The sequence below is a fragment of the Pantherophis guttatus genome, chromosome 17 (genome assembly GCF_059756535.1).
Source record: "Pantherophis guttatus breed Tessera chromosome 17, ASM5975653v1, whole genome shotgun sequence".
Lineage (NCBI taxonomy): Eukaryota > Metazoa > Chordata > Lepidosauria > Squamata > Colubridae > Pantherophis > Pantherophis guttatus.
In genome coordinates this window covers 16,225,941-16,249,670 of record NC_142079.1, presented here as the reverse complement: position 1 = coordinate 16,249,670, position 23,730 = coordinate 16,225,941, and the positions used below count along the sequence as shown (strand labels likewise).

Genomic DNA, 23,730 nt, shown 5'->3' with positions numbered 1-23,730 from the left:
CCCTGTGCTTACTTGGATCTGGTGAGCCATCCAGCAGCTCCTTGCTGGGTGTGTGGGCATTCATTCCTGCCTTTGCTGAAAGGGAAGGGAATAGTCCTGAGTGGCATTACGAGAGGGATAGACTCAAGATCACGTGAAATACTAATACCGCTTTACAAAGCCTTAGTAAGGCCTCACTCAGAATACTGCATTCAGTTTTAGTCACCACATTATAAAAAATGTTGAGACTTTGGAAAGAATGCAGAAAAGAGCAACAAAGAGCCTTGGTAGTACAGTGGTTTAATGCACCCTGTTATTAACACAGCTGCCTGCAATTTCTGCAGGTTTGAATCTTACCAGGCTCAAGGTTGACTCAGCCTTCCATCCTTTCTAAGGTAGGTAAAATGAGGACCCAGTTTGTGGGGGCAATAAGCTGACTTTGTATAAATATACAAAAGGATGAAGGCTATTGCTTAACGCATTGTAAGCCGCCCTGAGTCTCCGGAGAAGGGCGGCATATAAATCAAATTAAAAAAAAAAAGATGATTAGGGGTCTGGAGGCTAAAATGAAGAAAGATTGTAGGAATTGGATATGTCTACTCTAGTGAAAAGAAGGAGTAGGGGTGACATGATAGCAGTATTGGAGGGGCTGCCCCAAAGAAGAGGGGGTCATCCTATTTTCCAAAGCACCAGAACACAAGACAAGAAGCAATGGATGGGACCTAACCAAGAACAGAAGCAACCTAGAACTAAGGAGAAATTTCCTAACAATGAGAGCCATTAACTATGGAACGGCTTTGCCTTCAGAAGTTGTGAGGGCTCCATCACTGGTGGTTTTTAAGAGGAGATTGAACAGCCATTTGACTGAATCTCCTGCTTGAGCAGGGGGCTGGACTAGAAGACCTCCAGTGTCCTTTCCAACTCTGTTATTCTGTTCAAGTTACCAACTCCAGCAGCCATTCAGTTTTGAGTGCCCATGAAATCCTAGCAGCAGAAAAATGACTAAAAGTGGCTCATGGGATTAGCTCTTCCTGGCTACCTTAAGGCATCCAAAGTCAGGTGGGTTTTGTGGATGAGAGTCAAGCCAGCTGGAGAAGCAACACTCCATCTCAGCCAGAAATGTTTGACTTGATTACCTGGATCTTGGCTGCCTGCTAGCTGGTTTGGATAATCTTTCATGTCTCTGAAGCTCAAGCAGGAACTGCTGTCCTCTGACTGCCTAGAAATGCCATGCCTGCAGGGAAGAAAAAAGAGACCCACCTTAGAAGGCATCTCGGCTTGGGGCCAGACCACCAACTCCATCCCCTCCCTGAGGGACCTCAGCAAAAGCAAGAGCCACAGGAGTTCCCCATTTCCTCAGCAAGCATCTTGCAAGTCAACTGAAGGAGAGGAGGCAACATGGGCCATCTGCATGATGCTTTTACAACAGATGGTAAACATCCTTTCCATCCATATCCTATTCAGTTGTCACCATGAAGGTTATCCATGCCCAGAACAGAAAATCAAAAGGCAATTTAAAAAAATAACCTCATTGGGCATATGTAAGAAAAATGAGAACTGGAAGTACCAGGCTAAAATGGAAATCAAATGACAGGAACAGATATTTTTGTGGGTTCCTTGGTGTTCTCTGAGCTTGGTGTTTTCTTCCAGATGTTTCATGACCCAATTACATAATGTCATCGATGCAAGGATGAAGGCACTGATGATATTACTTAGTTGGGCAAACGTCTATACCAGGGGTGTCAAAGTCGCAGCCTGCAGGCCGGATGGGTCACGCGCTGGCCACGCCCACCCCCATTTTAGCGAAGGGGGAAAAAGTCATGATACATAACATGACGTGTCATCGCGAGTTTGACATCCCTGGTCTATAAGTAAATAGCCAAGCTCAGAGAGTTCAAAGGACCCCATGGTTCAACTGCAAACTATAAATATTCTATCGGAGTAAAGATTTTCTGAAAAATTTCTCCTGAGTGGGATGGTGATCCTGCGATGGCAGGGCGCCCAGTGAGTTCAGGGCCCACTCGCTAAATGCCCTTACCTGCCAGCCGCCTCGTGATAAGCAAGTTCCAACAGCTCAGCTGAGGAGTGAGTCCAGTCCCGCTGCCCGCTGCCCTGCATTTCGGCCATGTTCTGACGGGTCTGGTGATGGATCTGGATGGCTTCTCCAGAAGGACCTGTCCAATCACACGTTTTGCTGTTTCATTTCTCTCCCTAATCAAAGCTGATTGAAGTACTCTTTGGGTATGTATGGGGTTATCATGTATGTGTGTGTGTGTGTGTGTGTGTGTGTACACAGACATAAATTCCAATGCATAGATCCCATTTCTAAAAGGAGGAATTAGGTAGCTATAGACTGGTCAGCCAGTTGTTATATCCAGAAAAAACTGGAGAGATTATTGAGCACATGGAGTGGGAAGATACTCACTGCTAGGCAAAAACTGACATTGTTTATGAAGTCCCCCCCCCCCCCAAGTGCTGGGATGGAGTGCAGAAGAGGATTTAATAAGGAATTGCATGCGGAAGTTTGTTTGCTACCAGGTTTTTAATGTTTATGGATTTAAAGAGTCAGAGCTCGAGACTTGGAAAAACGGAAGGCAATAAAAGAGGCAAACCAAAGGCAAAATGGCTAGATATTACCGTTAATGAGCTCACAGAACCCAAACAAGCTGGTTACTGACCAGACAATCCTGAGAAAATGATGCCCATTGGAAAACTGGACTGAATGACTTGTCAAAATCATCTTACGTTCAAAATTGCAACTTTCCATATGACATACTTGTCAAGCAGGCCTCTGGATAGGGACCTCCACCACCCAGTAAGATAGTAGTCAATCAAGGGTTTTACATCAGTGGTTCTCAACCTGGAGGTCGCGACCCCTTTGGGGGTCGAACGGCCATTTCCCAGGGGTCGCCAAAGCCCTCTCTCACCCCCCCCCCACGCCTTCACTCACCCTCACCCTCTGCCTCTGTTGGATCGCCGGTCGCCGGTCGCTTACCCCGCCCACTCCTAATCTATTGCTGCCTCCTGAGTCCCAGCTGATGGCTAGAGGGAAAAAAACTGTTTAAATTCTTGCCGCGGGGCTTCAAAGAGCCGCCCTACAGCTGATCAGTGTTAAAAGAAAACAAATGAATAGACCGATGCCTGCAAAAATAGAAAAACAGCCCCTTTCAGCTTCAGCATAGGTTAATTACCATAAGTTGATTTGATCAGCCTCCCCACTCTCAGCTGATCTGCTCTCAGCTGTTTTGCGCAGGGCTCTGTTCTGTTGCTAGTTGCAAAGAGTTCCTGGAGCAGATTTTTTTTCCCCTAGCTATGCTGAAAAAGCGAAACTGAAAGTAAAGCAGGGTCTTTGCTGCAACGTGACAAAATGAGGCAGAGAGATATTTCTTTTTCTTTTTCCTCACCAAAAACGGTAGGTGCAAAACTGCAAACAATGGGAAATTTAGGGCAAAAGAGGAGGTTCAAGATTTTAAAACACAAAAGAAAAAAAGCTCTATTTAACTAGGGAATTGTAATAATTGAGATACTATTAATTGTATATTGTGTTGAAAGCAGAAATAGTTAAGTTGTGATTTGGAGGAATATATGGGGGAAATTATTTGGTTTATTATTATTGGTAAATATAATTAATTGATTTGTAAGAAATTGGATTGCATGGAAATAATTGGAATATTCATGTTCATATTGATTAATATACAAAAAAGATAGTTATATAACTAATTGATCTATATTAAAATGTTGAATTTGTATTAAACAACTGTATTACATAATTACATAATTAACCAATGTGAGGATGGATATAAAAATAGATGACAATGGGAAGGGGTATAATATAGAATAGAAGGGGAAAATTGAATTTGATTAAGATTAGAGATGAGGATGAAGAGTAATATTGTTTTTTTAAAAAAATAGATGAGGAATGAATATGGCAAAAAGGAAATATAGAAATTGTAAATTTAATTGAAATGACTACACACTGTTTAAATTTGTGAACCGGCCAAATACTCTGTTCAGAGAAAATACGTTGTATGTTTGTATGTGTGTTTCTAATTATTGCTATTTATTCATATTTGTTCTCTTTTATTCTTTAAAGTTTAACAATTCATTCTTTATCTTAATATCTTTATATTTGTTTGGGATTTGTTTTCTTCCCTTTCATCTTTTTTATTGTATAGCAATCTTTCTCCTCAAACCTACCACCTCTCTCTTTTCTTTCCTTCTTACTTTCTCTTCCTCCCCCTCTTCTTCTCCTACTTCCTCTTCCTTTCTCCTTCTCCTCCTCTCTTCCTCTCTCTTACCCTCACTCCTACTCTAATTTCCCTTCCCTTCCTTCATCCCTCTCTATTGCTGTATCCTTTTATGCATATCCTTTTTCAGAGGGCTGAAAAAGTTATTTTTGACTGGTCCTCGCACTTTTGACCAGTCCTCGAATTTATGACTGTCCTCACATTTTACATTTTTTGCCCTATATTATCACCATGGTGAAGAGAAGCAATTGTGAAATCAGTGACATGGTTGTTAAGAATGCTGCACAGGCATAAATGTGAGGATGGTCATAAGTGTGAGGACCAGTCAAAAGTGCGAGGACCTGTCAGAAATGACTTTTTTCAGCCCTCTGAGTAGTCCCTATACACATAGCCATGGCCACCCGGTCACATGACCAGTTAGCCACGCCCACCCAGTCACATGACCTCCAAGCCACACCCACAAAATAAGCCACACCCACAGAACCGGTAGTAAAAGAAATTTAGAACCCACCCCTGATTGGGGGTCACCACAACATGAGGAACTGTATTAAAGGGTCGCGGCATTAGGAAGGTTGAGAACCACTATTTTACATACTGTAATACTTTTGAGTAAGATTGAGAAACTGAGATTACCAGCCTTAGCCAGAGAGTCTCAGTTTCTCACAGCCTTGCTGTGATTTATTTTGCCTAATGTAACAAAAACACAATAAAAGTCCAGTTTTATTCCAAAATTGGTAACACTGTTCTATGTAAACCAGGATATGTAATCTAGACACTTTTTTGCAAGCCAATATACTGTTGGCTCACATCCCACCAACTATAAGAAGATGCTGAAGTGGTGGAGAACTTCTAACTTTTAAGATCAACCATCAACACTAAACCAAGAAGGAGTCAAACTGCAGGCGAGTACTCAGTAGAGCAGCCATGAAGGTCTTGGAAAAGGTACCATACTTTTCGGAGTATAAGACACACTTTTTTCTCCCTAAAAGTGGGTTGATGCGTCTTATACACCAAATACAGCCATTTTTGGCCTCCCAAAACCCCGCCCTGCGTGTCCCATTTTCACCAAAAACAGGGCGCACAGAGGGTTTGGGAGGCCTGCGGAGTGCTTCTGGGGGCTGGGGAGGGAAAAAACGTGACGCATGGGGGGTTTGGGAGGCCAGAAATGGGCCCGTTTTTTGCAGAGGGTTTGGGAGGCCTGCAGAGTGCTCCTTGGAGCCGGGGAGGGCAAAAAATATTTTTTTTCTTGTTTTCCTCTTCAAAATCTTGGTGCGTCTTATACTCCGGTGCGTCTTATAGTCCGAAAAATACGGTATTTAATGCCACCATGTCTCTATATCTACAAAAATCAGAAATGGACAAGCCATGGTATTCCCTGTGACACTCTACAAAAGTGAAAGTTGGACTTTGAAGAAGCAGGATAGGAAGAGAATTGAAGCTTTTCAACTTTGGCCTTGGCGAAGACTCCTGAGAAGAGCATGGCCAGCCAAGGAAACACCTGATGGATCATGGACAAGCTGGAGAACATGGAAGGAAAGAGAAGATGATGACCAGCAGCAAGATGGGTGGACTCAATCCTAGTGGTGATGGGGGCACCTTTGGAAGATCTAAAAGAACAGATTGGGGGGAAAGCATCATGGAGAAAATCTATCTATGTGCTTGCTAAGAGCGGACAACAGCTTGATGGCACATAGTCAATCAATCAATCAATCAATCAATCAATTCAAGCTTTCCTGACTGAACTGTGGGTCTCAGAGAGTATGACAATAGAAGCAACTCTAACCATAGAACAAAAAGCAAACCAAGCAAAAGTTGGTGACAGAACCCCTATGGTTGACAAGAGCCCCCTAAAAGAAGAACTTGCATATTACACAACAACGCACACCAACAAAGGCCAAAGAGGAGATCCTTACCCACGGGGAACGTGTGCATCCAGCGCCTCCTGTTGGACGTGAGCTTCATGGGCATCCGGGAAGGGGCGAAGGGGTTGATCAGTGCCCGCTGTGGTGTGTAGCCCCCGGCAGAGCGGATGTGCAGCCGGGACTCGGCACTCCCCACGTGAAATCTTCCAGGGGCGCTTGAGTCTCGCTGCTGAGCCTCCAACATGTTCTCAAGGTGATCTGTGAGGGGGTAAAAACTCGTCTTCAATAAAAAATTCTTGGAACTGCCAAAGATCCGGTACTGCTTTGAAGCAAGGAGCTCTTCCGAAGCACCAAAACGGGAGCCAGTCAATCTGTGAGGGCTAAAGAGGAGGCTTTTATGCAACACCAAGGATTTCTGAAAGGCCCCCACCCCATATTATTAGATTGGGAGAGATGCTAGTTGTATTTTCTCATTCAAACTTCCAAATATGTTTGCTGGCTGAGCACTGCCTCCTTGGTTCCAGCATTTGGAACTTAATCCACGGTCAGAGAACTGTTACCATACTGCTTAGTGCAAGGATACAGGGAAGTTACCTCGAGGAAGTTATCTCACTTTCAAACACACTGAATAAGTGTTCAGGGCTAATCCTTTTCTATTTTTTAAATTATTTTATTTATTGTTTATTTATTGTTTTTACAAATAATTCAAGGCTCAACACAACTTCCTCCTCTTAGTTTCTTTTCCGTGCAATTTCCCTTGGCATGCCCTGTTTTCCCAAACACCATAGAATTCTAGAAGCCAGAGAGGTTCCTTCTTTCCAGTTGGGTGGAACGTGGGGGGGAAAGATTCCTAGAGGGACGCAGGACTCGGCCAGTCTCTCCTGCAGCTGAAAGCCCTGTGGAGACAGTGCCTAGGAAGCCACAAGAGGCCTGAGCTGAGAACCCCAGGCGCCCAAGAGCAAGACACAACCCAGAAGAAGAGGAGGGAAGCAAAGGCCAGAGGGAGGAGGAGGAAGACATGGACCAAGACAACGTGAGGGAGGAGCTGCTTCCCAGAAGAATGAAGTGCTCTCACTGGTTGTGTCATACAACAGGTTCATGGACAGCACTGAAGTTTGGTAATGAAACATCTGCAAGAAAAGAACCAAGCTGAGAGCACCAAGGACCCCTCACAACAAGCTCAATTCTAACCATGGCTTAACAGAGCACCTCTGCTCTCCTCCCCTGAGATCTGCTCAGTTAGCCTTAATTTACACTGTGGAAGTGGACTCTCAGGATTCTGAATGTTTTTTTAAAAAGCTAATAACCCTTAAAAGTTGACAAAACACAAAGCACCAACTCCAGAGAAGTGGCCAGCTCTGCTGTCCCGAGCCCTGTGCTGACCTCGGCTGCTGGTGTAGCCCAAAGAGCTGCTGACTTCGTACTGCAGGTGCAGGTGGGGCCGGGGGATCACAAAGATGTCCGAGATCCTCCCCAGAGAGCTGTCATCTGAAGCTTGGCTCCGAACCTCTTCGGGGGGCAGGGGCCGACTCTGCATGGAGGGGCTGGAGGAGGCATCGTAGGAGCTGGAGGTCTTCCAGGGCCGGCTCTCTCTCTCCCGTACAGGCCTGCTGGGAAAGCCACAAGGGGCAGGTCACGCGGGGTTAGGAGGCCTGTATAATGGATCAAGGAGACTGCCAGGGTTTGATGGCATCGCATAGCAAACCACAACATAGATACAGCCTCAGAGATCCTCTCTGGCTCCCCACCCAGTGCAGGACGCTGCTTCCAAATTCCCCTACTCCGTCCTTTGCTTAAATGCTCTCCAGTGAGGGACAGCCCACCAGCTCTTGAGGAACTCTGTTCCCCACTGAACTACTATTAGGGTCAGGATGTTTCTCCTAGAATTTAGAAGGTTCTCTTCCTCCTTGGTCTCCTGCAGGAGAACCCTCGTAATACTTGAAGGCCAGAGTCTGCCTCCCTTAACTATCTGTAGGATAGATAAACCCACCCGGACGTTCTTCCACCCTAGGCACTGTAACCTGCCTCCTAGACACATCCTGTTGATCAATGTCTGTCCTGCAATTCAGCATGGAAACTGGAGCCAGTAGGCCAAGTGGAACTGGGAGAGGGCGGAAGCCGTGATCAGACAAGATGTTTCTGTTCAGCGAGAGTGGAGTACAGCAAGTTTCTCTCACCCACTAAGGCATCTCCCTCATTACTGCTCCCCAGTTCTAGGACTCTCCTATCTTACAGAGTTTTTTTATTCCTTGTATTCAAATATAAAGTTTTGCCTCTCTTTTCCCCAGTGGAATTACCTAAGCTTGGCAATACACTTGCTTACCTGAAGGTGGTGCAACGTGGGGCTCTGGAGGGGCCGGGCAGATGGAACACCTGGGCATCATAGGCATCGTAGTCAACTTGAATGGGAAGTGCGTTCTCGGTCTCCTTAGGCGCTCCCAAGGCTGGAACACAAGCAGAGCAGCCTGTGACTGGAGGGCCTTCTAAGAGCTGGGTGTGGGCAAATCCACACCAAAACCACTTTGTCATCTTAAACATGGAGCGTGTGGCCCAACAGGGTGGGGTTGTGGAGGGGTAGATCAGCAGAGAGTCAAGTCTCCACCTTCTCCACCTGCCTGCCTGGATTCCTTGCCTACAAAGGTCGGCTCTGCAGAGACAAAACTCATGAGGGGATCCTAGCTGAATCCTAGGGCTGAAACTGTGCAGAGTCTCTCTCGGAGGTCCTTGGCTGCAGGTCTTGTGAGGCCTATGATGCTTTCTCACCCCAGGCCAGTCAGTCCAATAGCTGGCAGTGCCAGGCTTAACACAATTTGCATCGATCGTATCACTTCATTTGCCTGGAAAATGTGCTGCTGAGTTTGGGCAGTGAGATACTGGAATGCTCCACAGGGGGCTCAAGGCATGGAGTGGGGATTAAATTGTCATCCCTGCACTAATCTTTGACATGTCTGTTTTATTTTATTTATTTGTAAAATTTACTGGCTGCCCATCCTACCACAGGGTAACTCATTTTCCTTCAGAAAAGTTATCGTATATTGTGTGGCACAGAGTGCCCAATTTTTCTGAGTCTGTTTAGGGTTCTTGTTAAAGCCGTGAATCCAGAAAATTGCTGGTGCAGTAGAAGGGCTAGTTACAAATGGAAATACCGCCCTGCTTTCTCTTCCATATAGAAAAGAGAAGGGGAGGGGAAACAGAAAAGAGAGAGAAGACAAGGAGGGAGAACGAGAAGGGAAGCAAAATCAGAGGAAGAACACGGGGAGGGGGAGAGAAGAGGAAACGAGGTGGGGGGCCCTTCAGACACTAAAAGTGAATGGAAAATATCCCTCCCGTTTCAGCACGAACTTGCCAGCTGCACAGTGCAAGCGCTGGACATAAAACTCTCATTCTCATCTTTAAAAAAGAACAATGTAGGAATGTTACTCACAAGATTCCCTGCTACTTTTGGCCTTTTCACTCTGTGGCTGAAATTTAACATGCAAAAAAGAAAAAAACTGAAATGAGTCTTTACAAATTCTAGAGCAGACCTGCACAACATGGCCCAGCAAGCGTTATCTGAAAGAACCGATCTCTTGCCACCAAAAGTTGCTGCTGCCAAGAAAGATCCACTGGCCCCCACTAGGTTTTCTGTGCAGCCATTTCTGCCTCCACAGACAGGCTGCTGGGCACCCCTGACACCACCAGGCTTTGGGGACACTGCCACCTCCAAGGCAGCTGCCACATCATTAGCTGCCCAACAGCCGACTGGCACAACCATTACTTGTGGATCACAATTATTTTTCATGTATTGATCGGATCCTTCTCCCCCTCTATGAGTCGCACAGGCTTGCTCTGCAGGGTGAATTTTTTATTTTTCCCACTTCAATCATTGCAATGTCTGTGCTTAAAAATAGCTAGCGGTGATTATTCCTGTGGTTGAAATCTGAGCCGGTGCAGCTGCACCACTATGGCTGCGCTCCACATTTAGGCCAGTCCACTCACCTTCCGAGCTGCCAGTTTGATCCGTGGGGTGAAACTGTTGCATTGAAGTTGACTTTTGGAAGTGTAGAAACTATAAAGAGAAGGCAGCACAAAGATGAGGCAAAAGCACAACAGGTTGGGGAAAATATCTGAAGCAGCATCTTTTCTGGAAAAAGGAAAAATGTAACTTATCCAAAACAAACGATCCATTATCATTTTCGCTTCCTCCCAAACCCACTTAAGCAGAAAAGTGATAGGCAAACCAGGCAGCCAGAGGTGTTTGCAGGCCTTGGGAAAGTCAGGGTGAGAGGCCTGTCTTTCAAAATCAAAGCTGCAATGGGGAGACAGCCCCACGTGGACACTGCCTGCTCCTGCCAGAGCCCAGCGCAATGGACTGGATTCCAGATGCACACCTGTGGTTGATCCAGTGGGGTATATTGTAATCATCTCCCAAGCGAGGATCCCCAGAACTGCAGCGATTGTGTAGCTAAGAAGAGGTGAGAAGGAAAAACCAGGAGTCAGACAGCTGGAGAACCAAAAGTTCTCTTTGCTTTGTGGGCAAGGAATTAATCCAGAGATCTTTCACCCCAGCAACCTGTGGCCCTGGGAATACTGAATACAATGGGTCCCAATCGTGTTGATGCCAGCTGAGGCTGAGAGTTGATGAACAAGCTGGAGGTAGCCTGCCCAAGTTTAAAAGAAGACTCTTCCTGGCCCTCAATGTTAGGCGCTCAGAAGCAAACTGAAAACAAGCAGGCTTCTGCCAGTGAGGAAGATGAAGCTGAAAGCATCGAGGATTCAGGTTTTTCTCTACAGCTCTCTTTCTTGTCTCCTGACCAGTTTTGTCTTTCCCTTCCCTCCAGTACTGAGCCCTCCCCCAAATACCACCTGCCTTCAGATGGAGGGGCAAGGTGACCAACAAGGCCATCAACCCAGAGGACTTTTGAGATCCTGTTTCCTTTCTCTCCTGAACCAATTTATTTGATTAAAAGAAAAGAAAAAAAAGCTTGACGGTAGATTGATAACAGCTGCAACCGCTTGCTGCACGAATGTCAAGGATGGTAGAAATACAACCGTACGGGCACATTTTCATCCAGAAGCTTTATTCTGGCAGAGGAACTGGGTGCCCATGCTGGCGAAAAAGCCAGTAGCTGACCCTTTGTCTTGGTGGGGGTGGGGTGAAAGCTGAAGGAGATGGGCCGAGCCGGGAGGCCTTACCTTGAAAAGCGGCACTGCGTGCAGGGGCTGTTCTCCCATGCACACCAGATCTACCCCGATCCCTGCAAAGAGAAGCAATCCAAAGAGGAATATGAGAAGGAGCGGGAAAAGAAGAGAAACTTTGCCAGTTAAAGTACCCAAGAACTGCATCCAAGTGGTTCCGTTTAAAAATGCTTTTGTTTGTGAGCAAACCTTTGAATCACATCAAAACCTCATGACCTCTGGAAAAACATCGGATCTCGGAGTCAAGAGGAACCAGCATCTGCATTATGGTCTTGTGTGTGAAAACACTCCCTTGTTTTGAAGAGATCTTTCAAAGCAGGCATGAAAAATCTCTGTTAGGAAAAGGGAAGGGAATGTCCAGCTTCACAATTCCTCACTCATAATGAAAAAAACATTTTGTGGATAATATATGATGCTCATATCTTTGATTGATGTCTCATAAGCAAACAAAAAAAAGGCCTTTATTTCACTTTATTTTACTGATTGTAAGATCGGACTTTCCAAAAGACCCAATTCTTATCTCTTACTTACAGTGAAGATGGAAATAGGCTACTAAGGACTACTAAGGAGTCAACAAGTCAACAATGATGAATTGAGAATGTGCAGATTGAGAAATGCCTGCCAGCACCTCCTTAGAGAAGTAGAGCCTTTTCCTTGGACTGCAGAATAGCTATGCCATCAAAGAAGAACTGTTCCCCTTTGACTTCTGGAGAGAGAAAGCCCATCTCTACGCTGAAGCCCCCTGTCACATCCCGTCCCAACTACTTTCGTCTAAGATGTACTTCCTGGGATCACATATCTAGCCAGATGTAGTTTCCTGAAGGAGGTGCCCACAGGTGTGACATGTGCCCCACATCTTCTCCAAAGAAAAGAAGGGAGCCCGTAACTCTAACCCCAACTCCCAGCACTAAGGCAAAAACTGTAGCCAATTGGATTTTATCCAATTAATAACATTGTTTTACCATTGTCTATCATCCGTTGCTTGGTCAAGATCATGAGAAGCCGGTCCACTTCAAAGACACCCACCCCTGGCGTGATGACCACAGACATCTGTCCTGTCCGGTCAAAATTTCGGTTGATGTAATGTTTGTCAAACACTAAAAAGGAACAAACAAGAACAAAAATTAAAAGGGCACCTAGGGCTTTATAAAGAGTATCCCTTGCACATAACAAAGACATTCATCTAAAACAGCGATCCCCAACCTTTTCAGCTTGGCAACCCGGGAGAGGGGGGAGGGGATGGTCCTGTGTGAGTGGCAGGCATGTGCACGAGTGCAAGAGCCCGACACTCGTCCAAGTACAGCTGCATGTGCGCACACACTCACCTGCCACTTCTGCGGCCCATTTCCGACCGGGCCGTGGCCTAGTACTGGGCTGTGGCCTGGGGGTTGGGGATACCTAATCAAAAAAAAATCCTGATACCATTTCCCATCAATCCTCCAGGCCTTACCAAGAGGAGAAAACATGGTGTTCACCTTTGCTGTGATTTAGAACTTATCAGTCAATTTGTTTTAAAAGCTACTGGGGACTGGAGAGACATTTTGTCCAATGCTCCTTAATAAGACAAGCAAATTTGCCCGCACCCCTTGGCCTCACTTGGTCGTCTTTCCCTGCAAAAGACTCATTCAGGTCTCAGTTCAGGGAAACCATAAGGCAACACTACTGGCCTGGCCAGACCCCACATCAGATGAGCTTCAGAAACATGCCCAGAATCTTTGGCCAACAGTTTGGGATTTCCTTTGAAGAAAAACCAACATGGAATTCCCCATACTGAGTGTTGCTGAGGAGTCTATCCTGCCTGATCTCTTCTTTAAGAGAGCCAATTTGGTCTGGTGGGTGAAGGCATCACAGTAGAAAGCGGGAGACCGTGAGTTCGAGTCCCACCTTAGCCATGAAAGCAGGCTGGGTGACTTTGGGCCAGTCTCTCTCTCTCGGCCCACCGTACCTCACAGGGTTGTTGTCATGGGGGAAAATAGGAGGGGGAAGGCATGCTGAATATGTTCACTGCCTTGAGTTACTTGTAAGAATAATAAAGGCAGGATACAAATAAATAAATAAAGGCAATGGGGCCCTTCCTGGTTCAAGAACATCCCAGGCAAGACAAGAATTTCCCAAACTCACCATTAAACGAGAGATTTATGGCCTCCAAATAATTTCCTTGAGCAGAGGTGGAGTTGTATCCTGGTGGGAAATTCTCTAATTGTTCATCATCCAGAACAGAGGGAAGGGAAAACGAAGAAGATAAACCAGGATTCTTTATTATTATTTTACTTGTTGCTCTAAGTTTTAACCATGATGCATATAAACAAAACAAGCACAAAAACAAGCACGAAGAGTAGTCCCAGGGAGGTTGAGAAGCCTGGGGGAAATTTGGTCTTTATGGACCCTGTGGAAAGCGAAATCTTGGGCAAGGCCTTTCATGGGTGTCCCACCCGAGGCCAGCAGAGGCACCTGGCCAGGAAGGAGACAAAGCCCTTCACACATGCCAAACACCTTCCCCACAGCCCCTTCCTTCCCTGGATTTGCCAGCTCACCAATACAAGCCCACAGCTTGTTAGCCAGAGAAGCCGTTTTGCTTACTCTGGGTGCCCACAGACGTAACTCTACGCTGTGCTAACGTCCCACCAGCAGCAGTAGCAAAAGCTACAGAGTGGAATCAAACCAGAAGGCCGTATTAGTAGTCCTTGACCTACAACCACAATTGGGACCAGAATTTCCATCGCTAAGGAAGGCAGTTGGTAAGTGAGCCACGCCCAATTACAACCTTTTTTGCCCTGGCTGTTAAGTGAATTGCTGCCCTTATTAAGGGAATCATACGGTTGTTAAAACAAATCCAGGTTCTCCCGTTGACTTTGCCTGAGGGAACCTGGCTGGCAAGGTCGCAAATAGCCATCACGTGACCAGGAGATACGGCAACGGTCGCAAAGACATTCCAAGCGCCCAAATTCTGATCACATGACCACGAGGCTGCTGCAATGGTTGTAAGTCTGAGGAGCCATCATAATTCTCTTTTTTCAGTGCCATCGTAACTTCAAATGGTGACTAAATGAATGGTTATAAGTCAAGGACTTCCTGTGCTGCCCATCGCATCTCACCTGCCTTCTCCAGGCGCACCAGAACTGGGTACTGGATGAAGAGCTTCTTAATAGTCACAAGCAGAGAAGTCCATTCCTCTCGCCGTTCATTTTGAACCACAACCCTGCAATGAACATGATGAGTGAGCCGCCTTCGCAAAGGAGGACAGAGCAGGAGCCCCTCACAGCCTACAGCAGCCTAAGGGAGGGGGGAATTATAGGGAGGGACAGAAATCTTAAGCCACTTCAAATTCAGAATCCGCAAGAGAAAAATGTGTGTCTTTTTCAGAATAGCAACAACTTTATAGCTATCATGATTCTAAAATTTAAAAAAGCATAAGATGACCAAATAGCAGCTTCCATGAAAACATCAGATGTTTAAAATTTAGGTAAGTTTTCCAATTACAGTGTTTTCAGTCTTCTTTTTAAATGTCCAACTGCAGCAGATAGGGAGGCTACTTGGCTGGCATCCACCAACCCACCTGCATTAAATTTTGTCAATTTACACTTAGCCAAGTAAACTATTCTGGGGTTTTTCTTTTTCTTTCTGTTTCTTGACAGCCACTTACGATCTAAAAGGACAAGAAGTTTCTCTTCCATATCTGGGCCTCCTGCAGAGGCTCCTGATAATCTGCTTCAACTGCAGCCCAACCACCTTCTGCAAAATCTTCCCTAAAAACGGAGGATTATAGACTAGGCAGAAGTTGTCTGGCATGTTTAGACTGAGAGGTGGCCTCCCCAAGTGGGTCTGCACCAATCCCTTTCTTAAAGGGGCGGCTACAATCCCCCGAATCCTTTGCCCTGATGCTAGTTGACTGAGGTGCACTGAGGGAGCTCAACCGATCTCATTGTACATATGTTGTGCACTGACAATCAAGATTTGAACTGAGCCAGATGGGGCAACGATCCACCTCCTCACCCACCCCCATGTGCCTGAGCTCATGCTATGGAGAACCTTGCCCACTTCTTCAAAGTCGGGGGTGGGTGGATGTGTGTTTCACAACTTCTAAACCAGATCATAAATAGGGGGTGTCCATTACAACTATGCACAGTTGCCGATCAAGCAATTGTAAATCAAGGCCTATGCAGATGAGGCTGCTTCATGAAAGAAGTCAAGGGCTCTCCGCCTACAGATTTCGCACAGAGTCCCTGACAGGCAGACTGAAGAGACACTGCCCGCTTCATGGGTGGACTGACTCTTCCAGAGAAGCGGCTCAGCCACAGGGAAGACCTACTTATAGAAGTCTTCGTAGAAGCGCCCTTCGTGGTTCTGTTGGACTGAGCAACGATGCAACTCTGGGAATTCATCTAGAAACAAACCAAGCCAGGTATAAGAGGAAGCTGCTCTCTGCTGCTGCTTTCAGCTTCCCAAGGAGGAGGTGAGAAAGAGGCCGGTGCCTCTCCAGACTCACTTAATGACTTGGCGCTATAGAAGGTCCGGGAAAAGAGAATCACGGTCACTTCGTGGCTACAGTTCTTCTCCTGTTGGGACAAAAGCAGATCAAAGCACTGGGGATCCACTCCTGACGGGCACCACAGATTCCTTCCACACAAACTGCACCTCTGACACGCCCAGATGTTGCTCAGTTCCCTCAGTGGGAAGGACACGGGAGGGTGGGAGAGGGACCTCTTTGAGCCTCCCCCCCCGCAACTCACAGGAAGAACCAGCACAAGATTCTTCCTTCTGACTACAGCAAGGGGAAAAAATCTAAAGTAGCCCAAGAGACCCTTTCCTTTGCTGGGGAGTCAAGGGACAGGGGGCAGGCAACGTCATTTCAGGCAGGAACGGATTCCTTCTCCCCATTCAATTCCCCACTGAGCAAGAAAGGGGCTTCGTCAGAGTTCCCCGGCCCCAATCCCCATGCTCCTGAGAGCCCTTCCGGCTTGGTCTCTGAACCTCCAGGGCTTGTCCTGAGGAAGGCTGGCTTGGGAAAGGACCACAAGCCCTGCCCAGCTGCAGGCTCCCTTGAGGCCAGTTACAAGCTCCGTTTTGCTCCCACCGAGCTACCTTCCACTTGGTGAAAAGGTCAGCGAGGAAGCCGTTCACGGCCTTCTCAAAGTAAAGGTCTCCTGCAAAGGAAAGAGAACCAAGTGTAAGAGCTTCCCTCTTGGCCGCTCCAGCAGAGAGGCTGCCCCCTCTCTGGCAGAAAAGCTTTTTGGCTACTTTACCCAGCCAGACCCTGCATGGGACAGAGGCCCCAGTGGCAGGAGAGGGGCATCAGTTCCTGCTCACTCCTGGCTCCCCTCAAGGCCCTCTAGGGCCGCAGGCACACTCTTTGAGGGGCAGCTTCCTTCCACGTGGCTCCATCCTTCTGTCCGACCCAAGTCCCCCTTAGTGGCAGAGGAATCCTGGCTGTGGATTCGCCTCTTTTGGGACACCCAGTGGGGTTCCTCTCCTGGACCCTTCAGACTCAGGTTCCTCCACCTGGCTTTGGGGGTCTTCTTGTAGCAGTAGGCCCTCCTGCATCTTTTCACCTATAGTGGGAGCTGCTCTTGAAGCCAAAGCCCTGAGCCTAACCCAGATTGGTCCTCTGGAGCCCAGTGGCCGAGGCCCTGCGTGTTCTGCAGAGGCCTGGCCAGAGGCTAGAGGCCAGATGGCATCCATGGGCAAAACTGAGATCAGAGTCTGCCTAAATTATTCACCAAGAAAATAGCTTCCTGCTTTCTTTTGTGATTCCTTCATCCCATTTTTACTGCCTTATAATTTATGTTGACAAATTATAATTCAGTAGACAAATTAAACTATGCCAACAGTTCCTCATAATTGTTTAAGTTTACAAAAAAGGGAAAGTCCTTCTTTTGCCATCTGCCCCCTTTCTCCATCAAAGGAGAGTGAGGATGTCTTCGGCTGGGGTAGATGAGTTGCCAGGCAAGCCGAGGCTCGACTGAGGTGGCCGAGGGATCCTCACCATAGATGTCGAAGTCCCACATTTCACAGCTCATCTGGATGAAGATGTAAACCATGGCTGAAGTCGAGCGGAACACCACCTGCAAGGGACCCAGAAGGGAAAGAGCTGAGCCTGGCCTCACGGACTCCCTCTGAATCAGCATGACCAAACCTGGCTTGCTTCTGGGCAACGATCCACCCCCCAGCGTTTGAGATGGAAAGGAAATGTGTCAAGTCATAGTTATACCCGAGTATCCTCGCTGATGTAGCCACAGGTGACTTTCTCACTTTTGACCCACAGTTCACCTGCCTGAGCCCTGAAAAGAAACCAAGAGAGAAGACTGAAAAAATGGGGAAAACCTTGCTGTGAAAGCTGGAGAACTGCTGACCAAAAGCAAAGCAAGAGGGGAATTTAAATACTGCGAGTTTTCTCTCCCTCCAGGAGCAGCTTTCCCTCCCAAATCCAGAGCCTTTATGGGCTCCTGCTGCTTTTATCAAAATGCCACCATTGTGCCAGCTCCCCTCTTTTTCAACTTGCTTGACATTGTGACATGTGTACAAAGGGTGGGAGGGCAGAGTTTGCATTGTGACACGGTTCCTTTCATCAGCCTGAGCCACTTGGTCCCACTGCAGGAGCCCCTGTCCAAATGTATCTTCCCAAGATTGCCCATCCATGTTTAAATTCATCAATCTGATTTGCCTACCTGTGCCTTTGCTAATTATCAAAACCTCAGTGGTGCCTTTTAAACCTCCTCATTTAAACAGAAAATAAATTCAAGGGTTCAAGCAAAACTTCCATTCCCAAGGAGATTCTCAACTGCCATTCATCCTGGCCTCCTTACTCAGTGACTATAGTGCTAAGATGCCAGGATGTTGGCAGGGCAAACAGGCTTCATGAGCTAGATGTGCAGTCAATTGAAGCTGTGCCACCCCAGGCAAAACAAGCTCCAAGTACTTCTCCCTGCAGTCTAGACCAAAGAGGAAGAACTAAGGACTCAGCAGATGCCGCCTCCCTCCTCTGGCACGAGGGTCCATGCCCATATTCTGGGAGGAGGTTTCACTGAAGCAAATGGGACCGATTTGGGGTCTGAACTTCACTAAGAGAAAAGAGCTGGGAACCACAGAGATTGCCTTGAGAATGGAAACAGTCAAACTCTGTCCTCCAAGATAAGATTTGATTATTTGGAGACAGGCATTAATTCCTGATAAAACTCAACTTCCTTCCTACGCACTGTGAAAGGGAGGAAGGCACAGCTGCTTACTCACCGAATACCTGCATATTCAACTTTCTGAGTGATGTAAGCACACGTGCCAACCTGAGGTGACAAGGAAAAAGAGAAATGGAACAATTTGCCCACAAGACAACTTGCACTTGCAGAAGAGAAACGACGATTTAAGAAGCAAGTCCATTTCTAGCTGGCACAACATTTCTAGTTGGGAAATATTCAGATCAACAGATGTGATCCTCACCAAGCTTTTCTTAAGGCGCCACATATCCCCACGTCCGATGTACTGGTCCTTGAACGTCAGCTCCACTAAATCCAGAGTCACATCCTAAAAAGGAACATGAGGGGACTATGATTTCTGCCTCCACCATTCTGCTTCTGCTGATACTCCTGGATGCAGTTTTTCCAACCCTTCAAACCATCTGCCTATTACTTCCCTTTCCAAAACATTTCAGGACATAAATACCAACAGCACTCAAGCATTTGTTAACTAATAACGGTTCTTTATCCATTACTGCAAGGTTTCCCAACCTTGCCAACTTTAAGATGCTTGAACGTCGGCTCCCAGAATTCCCCAGCCAGCATGGCTGGCTGAGGAGTTCTGAGTTGAGGTCCACACATCTGAAAGTTGGCAAGGCTGGGAAATCCTGTATTACTGAGCACCAGAGGATTTTACCAATTTCATAAATTTAGCCATCTTAACTCCTTGGCAACCTCCAGAAGACAAAGCAGAGGACGGTTAAATCGGGTGAACCTATTTGTCATATAGGGCAAAATACCAAAGCACACATCAGAAACAGGCAGGACTGACAGCTAGGCTGGGGAAAGAAATTCATGTTTGTGGTGGCATTTGACTTATAGCAAAGGATCGGCCCGGATTCCACTACTCTTAGAACCGCTATAGTCATCAGAAGGTTCTGCAAGTGTCAAGCACCAGAGAAATCAGGAGATCCAAAGCACTTAAAATGTATATAAATATTTATTGGAAGCTTAAATTCTCTATAAGAATCTGAACTACTAAAGATCAAGGGAAATGAGTGGGAGTTAAGAATAGAAGGAATTCAAGGTGAGCTGGACTTAAATCTCTGGTGGGAGCAAAGGGACTCGTGACCGATGATCCCTCGAACCCCTCCCTCGGGCTCAGCCTGGTCATCTCCTACAGCCGGAAATTTATCCAAGCATCTTTAGCGAAAGCTGAAAGGCAGCAAAAAGCTCACCTACCTTGGAGTCCACAACGTTCACATGGACATCCTGGTAGGGCCTCAGTCGAAACACCTGAGCAACGGTCTGATCAACACTGATGGTTTCTGTGCAAAGAAAGGAGAGAAAGTTGGGAGAATTGGAGGCAGCTTTCTGTGGAATCACTCCAGCAGTGACATCACAGCAGGGTTTCTCAACCTTGGCAAGTTTAAAATGGGTGAACTTCAACTCCCAGAATTCCCCTCCCCAATTCCAGACTGTGGAATTCTGGGAGTTCCACACAACTTAAACTTGCTAGGGTAGCGAAACACTGAGCCTTGGTGGCGCAGTGGTTAGAATGCAGTACTGCAGACTACTTCTGCTGACTGCTGGCAATTTGGCAATTCAAATCCCACCAGGCTCAAGGTTAACGCAACCTTCTGTCCTTCTGAGGTGGGTAAAATGAGGACCCAAATTGTTGGGGGCCATAGGCTGACTCTGTAAACCGCTTAGAGGGCTGTAAAGCACTGTGAAGTGATATATAAGTCTAAGTGCTATTGATATTGCATCAGAAGAACTGACCTGCCTATCAGGGTATAAATTATTATTATTATTATTATTATTATTATTATTATTATTATTATTATTATTATTATATTTATATTTATATTTATATTTATATTTATATTTATATTTATTTATTTATTTATTTATTTTATTCAATTTATATCCCGCCCTTCTCCTAGTGGACTCAGGGCGGTGAACAACCAGAACTAAAACACATACCAATACAAAATTTAAAATTATTAAAAGAATTATATAACTGTGGCCCAAAATTTAAAACATTGAAAACTGAAACCCATTTGACAATTTAAAAAGCTAAAAAAGGCTAAAAAAAAGAGGGGGTTTTTCACGCCAGCCCTGCTTGATGGAAAAGAAAAGTTTTAAGGGCACGGCGAAAAACCCGGAGATCCGATATCCTTCGTATCGCCGGGGGCAAATCGTTCCAGAGGGCAGGAGCTGCCACAGAGAAGGCCCTCCCCCTGGGGGTCGCCAGCCGACATTGCCTGGCTGACGGCACCCTAAGGAGTCCCTCTCTGTGGGAGCGTACTGGCCGGTGGGAGGCTATCGGCAGCAGAAGGTGGTCCCGCAAATACCCAGGTCCCATGCCATGGAGCGCTTTAAAGGTGGTGACCAACACCTTGAAGCACACCCGGAAGACCACTGGAAGCCAATGCAGCATTAATAATAATAATAATAATAATAATAATAATAATAATAATAATAATAATAATAATAATAATAATAATAATAAATTAAATAATAAATAATAATATTATTATATAATAATATTATTGTTGTTGTTGTTGTTGTTGTTATTATTATTATTATTATTATATTTCTATACCGCCCTTCTCCTGAAGGACTCAGGGCGGTGTACAGCCTATTAAAAACACAAAAATATACAGACATCACTTAAAAAATAATTAAAATTATTAAGTAATTTTGGCTCAATATTAAAACCCCCCAAAATTTAAAACACCCAATTTAAAATCATTTACATTGATAGCCCGGCCTGGCGGAACAGCAGGGTCTTGAGGGCACAGCAAAACACACGGAGGTCAGAGATCTTGCGCAATTCCAGGGGCAGTTCCTTCCACAGGGCTGGGGCTCCCACAGAGAAGGCCCTCCCCCTGGGTGTCGCCAGCCGACATACCTTGGCCGATGGCACCCTGAGGAGCCCCTCTCTGTGGAGCTAGTCCACTGACCAATGACTGACAATCATGAGCAAGCAGCCAAAGCCACACTTCATGACAAAAGACTTGACATTTCTCTGGGGTGATGCTGGGCCTACAGGTCCCTGCTTTGGTAATTCCAATGCTTGCTTAGAAATTGCAATGACTGGTTCCAATCCAGAGCTGTGTTCCAGAAGTGCCTTCATAGGCTCCAGAAAAAGAGACTAAAAGGCAAGGAGTCACCATACAGCAATTGGTGAAATGATGCTTTTGGACAGGTAGTGCTGGCAGCAAACCAGGTGCAAAATCTCCCCAACTGCCATCTTGCAACAGGATCTAAATGTTGCCAGCGTAACCCCCAGCCCAAAAAGGCAACTCTCAAGCAAATGATGAACAAATCCTGGCTTCTGAACTTGACCTGGAAGGATGATGACAAGCCAGGAACCCATCATCCTTAGAAGATGGCTTGAGAGCCAACCCCAGTGTAGGATGAAAATGGCATAAATTACAACTGTTCTAGAAATAATCAACTATGCCTGCTATTATAAGTGACGTCTGACATAAATGTCATCAGTCCCATTTAGACTCTGCAGTGATCAGAGATTCAAGGTTCTTCTGTGCAAATTCCCATCTGGCTTGAATTACGAGAAGGCTAACCCAGCAGTATTTCTTTCAAGCTATCCCCAGTGATTGAGCCTTAAGAGTCTCAAGTCTCACTGCAAGCAACTGACTGGGGATCAAAGACTGGCCATTGGAGCTCAGGGCCGCTCTTGGGACTCATTAGGACCCCAATTTCTTTCAGATCTCCCAAAACCAGATCTTAGCTAATATTATACTCTGCACCACGGGCGTCCAACCTTTTGGCTTACCTGAGTGAAGAGCAGCTGTCTTGAGCCGCATATAAAATATATAATATAGTTAATGTATACAAATCACATAACAATGTTAAAAGTTTATGATCTTGTGGGGCCACTAGCTGTCCACGGCCACGTGGCCCACAGACCATGGGTTGGACAAGCCTGATCTAGACCCTTAGAATGGAATGATACCCTTGGCTGCCTCTGATCTTTCCTGAGAAGAGATTTCTTTCAAGTGCAAAGAACAGTCCCACCGTCTGACGTATCTATGCAAACCGCCTAAGGCCCAATCTCCATTTTAAGCTTATGGCACCAACCGGCTCCTCTATTTGCTTATGAACAATCCTCTACATGCAGCCTTGGAAGGTCATAGCCAGGCCTGAGCTAGTCCCATCTAATCTATTTCACTGGTAAGGTCAGCACTGTGTGTTGAAATGTGGAAGGCAAGGGCATGTGCTTTATTTTGAGCTTCTGCAGAAAAGGGGGAACAAAAATCAAATGAATATATAATAAATCGCGCTCTCTGGTTAGTGGGTTATTGGCTGGTGGTTAATGAGGACGGGCAGTTGCCAGAGCATCATTGGCAGTTTTCAATAGAGAGAGAGAAACCCCACCTTTCTGTAAGTCTTCCTTGAGCGACTTCACTTGCAGGAGGAGTGGACTGAAAAGCAAGAGTGACAATCAGGAACAGGATCTCTCCAGCAACTGAAAAGCACTTCAGCCAAGAAGATCCTCAAGAATTTCAAATTTCTCATGCCTCTGGCCAAGTAAACCTCTCAAAGCAGTCACGGTTTAGGAACATTTTGTTCCCCACAAGCTTTTTAGGGTTTTTTCACTTTATGTTCTTGGTTTCTATAAATTTGTTTATAGATATATTATTACATACTGATGTTTTCTATACCACCAAGAACCCCAAATGGAAGCAGGCAATGTCTGCCTTTTGAAACAAAGAAACAGTGACAAGGTTTTCTCCCTCTGACTGGCTCCCCCTGACTTCCCAGCAGCTTCCACTTTTCTCCAGCTAAAGCAAAAATACCAGTTCAGCTTGTGGTGCTGAGGCCTTCTATCTCCCCGTTGCAAAATTCTGGAACTGCCCCTCCTCCTCATCATGCATTATGTCCCAAAACAGATCCATCCACAAGGAGAGTCACCTGTATTCATCATTGGGGTGTGCTATTTCCACTATATCTCCCAACTTGATCTGAAGAAATACTTTGGGGTTCACCATAAGTTCATCATCTGAAAGAGTTGGAAAAGAACCCCTGTAGATGTTTGTAGTTTAGAGCAACTTTCATAGCAGTTCCAAAGTTATCCTCAATGCCACTAAAGCTGAGACGCCTGAGATGGGATGAGTGCCAGGCTGAGGGAAATACACGGAAAACCTAGAGAGTGTGATCATCTAGCAAAGAACGACTCCCTCTTCTCTTCCTGGCTTTTGCCAAGAATATACTTTACTAAAGCTTAGTAAAGCTTAGTTACAGAAGAAGCGTAAGCTGAATCTTCTT

The 23,730-nt window shown here is 46.0% G+C and overlaps 1 protein-coding gene across 12 annotated transcripts in view; it reads right to left on the bottom strand.

Moving 5' to 3' along the window:
• DEPDC5 (DEP domain containing 5, GATOR1 subcomplex subunit) overlaps positions 1-23,730 on the bottom strand; it is a 56,710-nt gene that overhangs the window by 30,245 nt on the left and 2,735 nt on the right. For 5 of the 12 annotated variants that reach the window (XM_087880082.1, XM_034438512.3, XM_087880084.1 and 2 more), the window contains exons 3-25: positions 23,377-23,464; positions 22,840-22,886; positions 19,675-19,760; positions 18,698-18,781; positions 18,494-18,543; positions 17,475-17,544; positions 17,250-17,328; positions 16,349-16,410; positions 15,753-15,822; positions 15,576-15,648; positions 14,362-14,465; positions 13,388-13,462; positions 12,229-12,363; positions 11,264-11,325; positions 10,459-10,532; positions 10,067-10,136; positions 9,513-9,549; positions 8,412-8,532; positions 7,472-7,698; positions 6,140-6,346; positions 2,018-2,153; positions 1,116-1,213; positions 13-75 (exon numbers count right to left, since the gene is read on the bottom strand). In XM_087880082.1, the coding sequence (XP_087736208.1) occupies positions 13-75; positions 1,116-1,213; positions 2,018-2,153; positions 6,140-6,346; positions 7,472-7,698; positions 8,412-8,532; positions 9,513-9,549; positions 10,067-10,136; positions 10,459-10,532; positions 11,264-11,325; positions 12,229-12,363; positions 13,388-13,462; positions 14,362-14,465; positions 15,576-15,648; positions 15,753-15,822; positions 16,349-16,410; positions 17,250-17,328; positions 17,475-17,544; positions 18,494-18,543; positions 18,698-18,781; positions 19,675-19,760; positions 22,840-22,886; positions 23,377-23,464 (2,118 nt within the window). The remainder of the gene's footprint in view (positions 1-12; positions 76-1,115; positions 1,214-2,017; positions 2,154-6,139; positions 6,347-7,471; positions 7,699-8,411; positions 8,533-9,512; positions 9,550-10,066; positions 10,137-10,458; positions 10,533-11,263; positions 11,326-12,228; positions 12,364-13,387; positions 13,463-14,361; positions 14,466-15,575; positions 15,649-15,752; positions 15,823-16,348; positions 16,411-17,249; positions 17,329-17,474; positions 17,545-18,493; positions 18,544-18,697; positions 18,782-19,674; positions 19,761-22,839; positions 22,887-23,376; positions 23,465-23,730) is intronic. The other 7 variants (XM_034438517.3, XM_034438514.3, XM_087880085.1 and 4 more) reach the window with 2 other exon arrangements.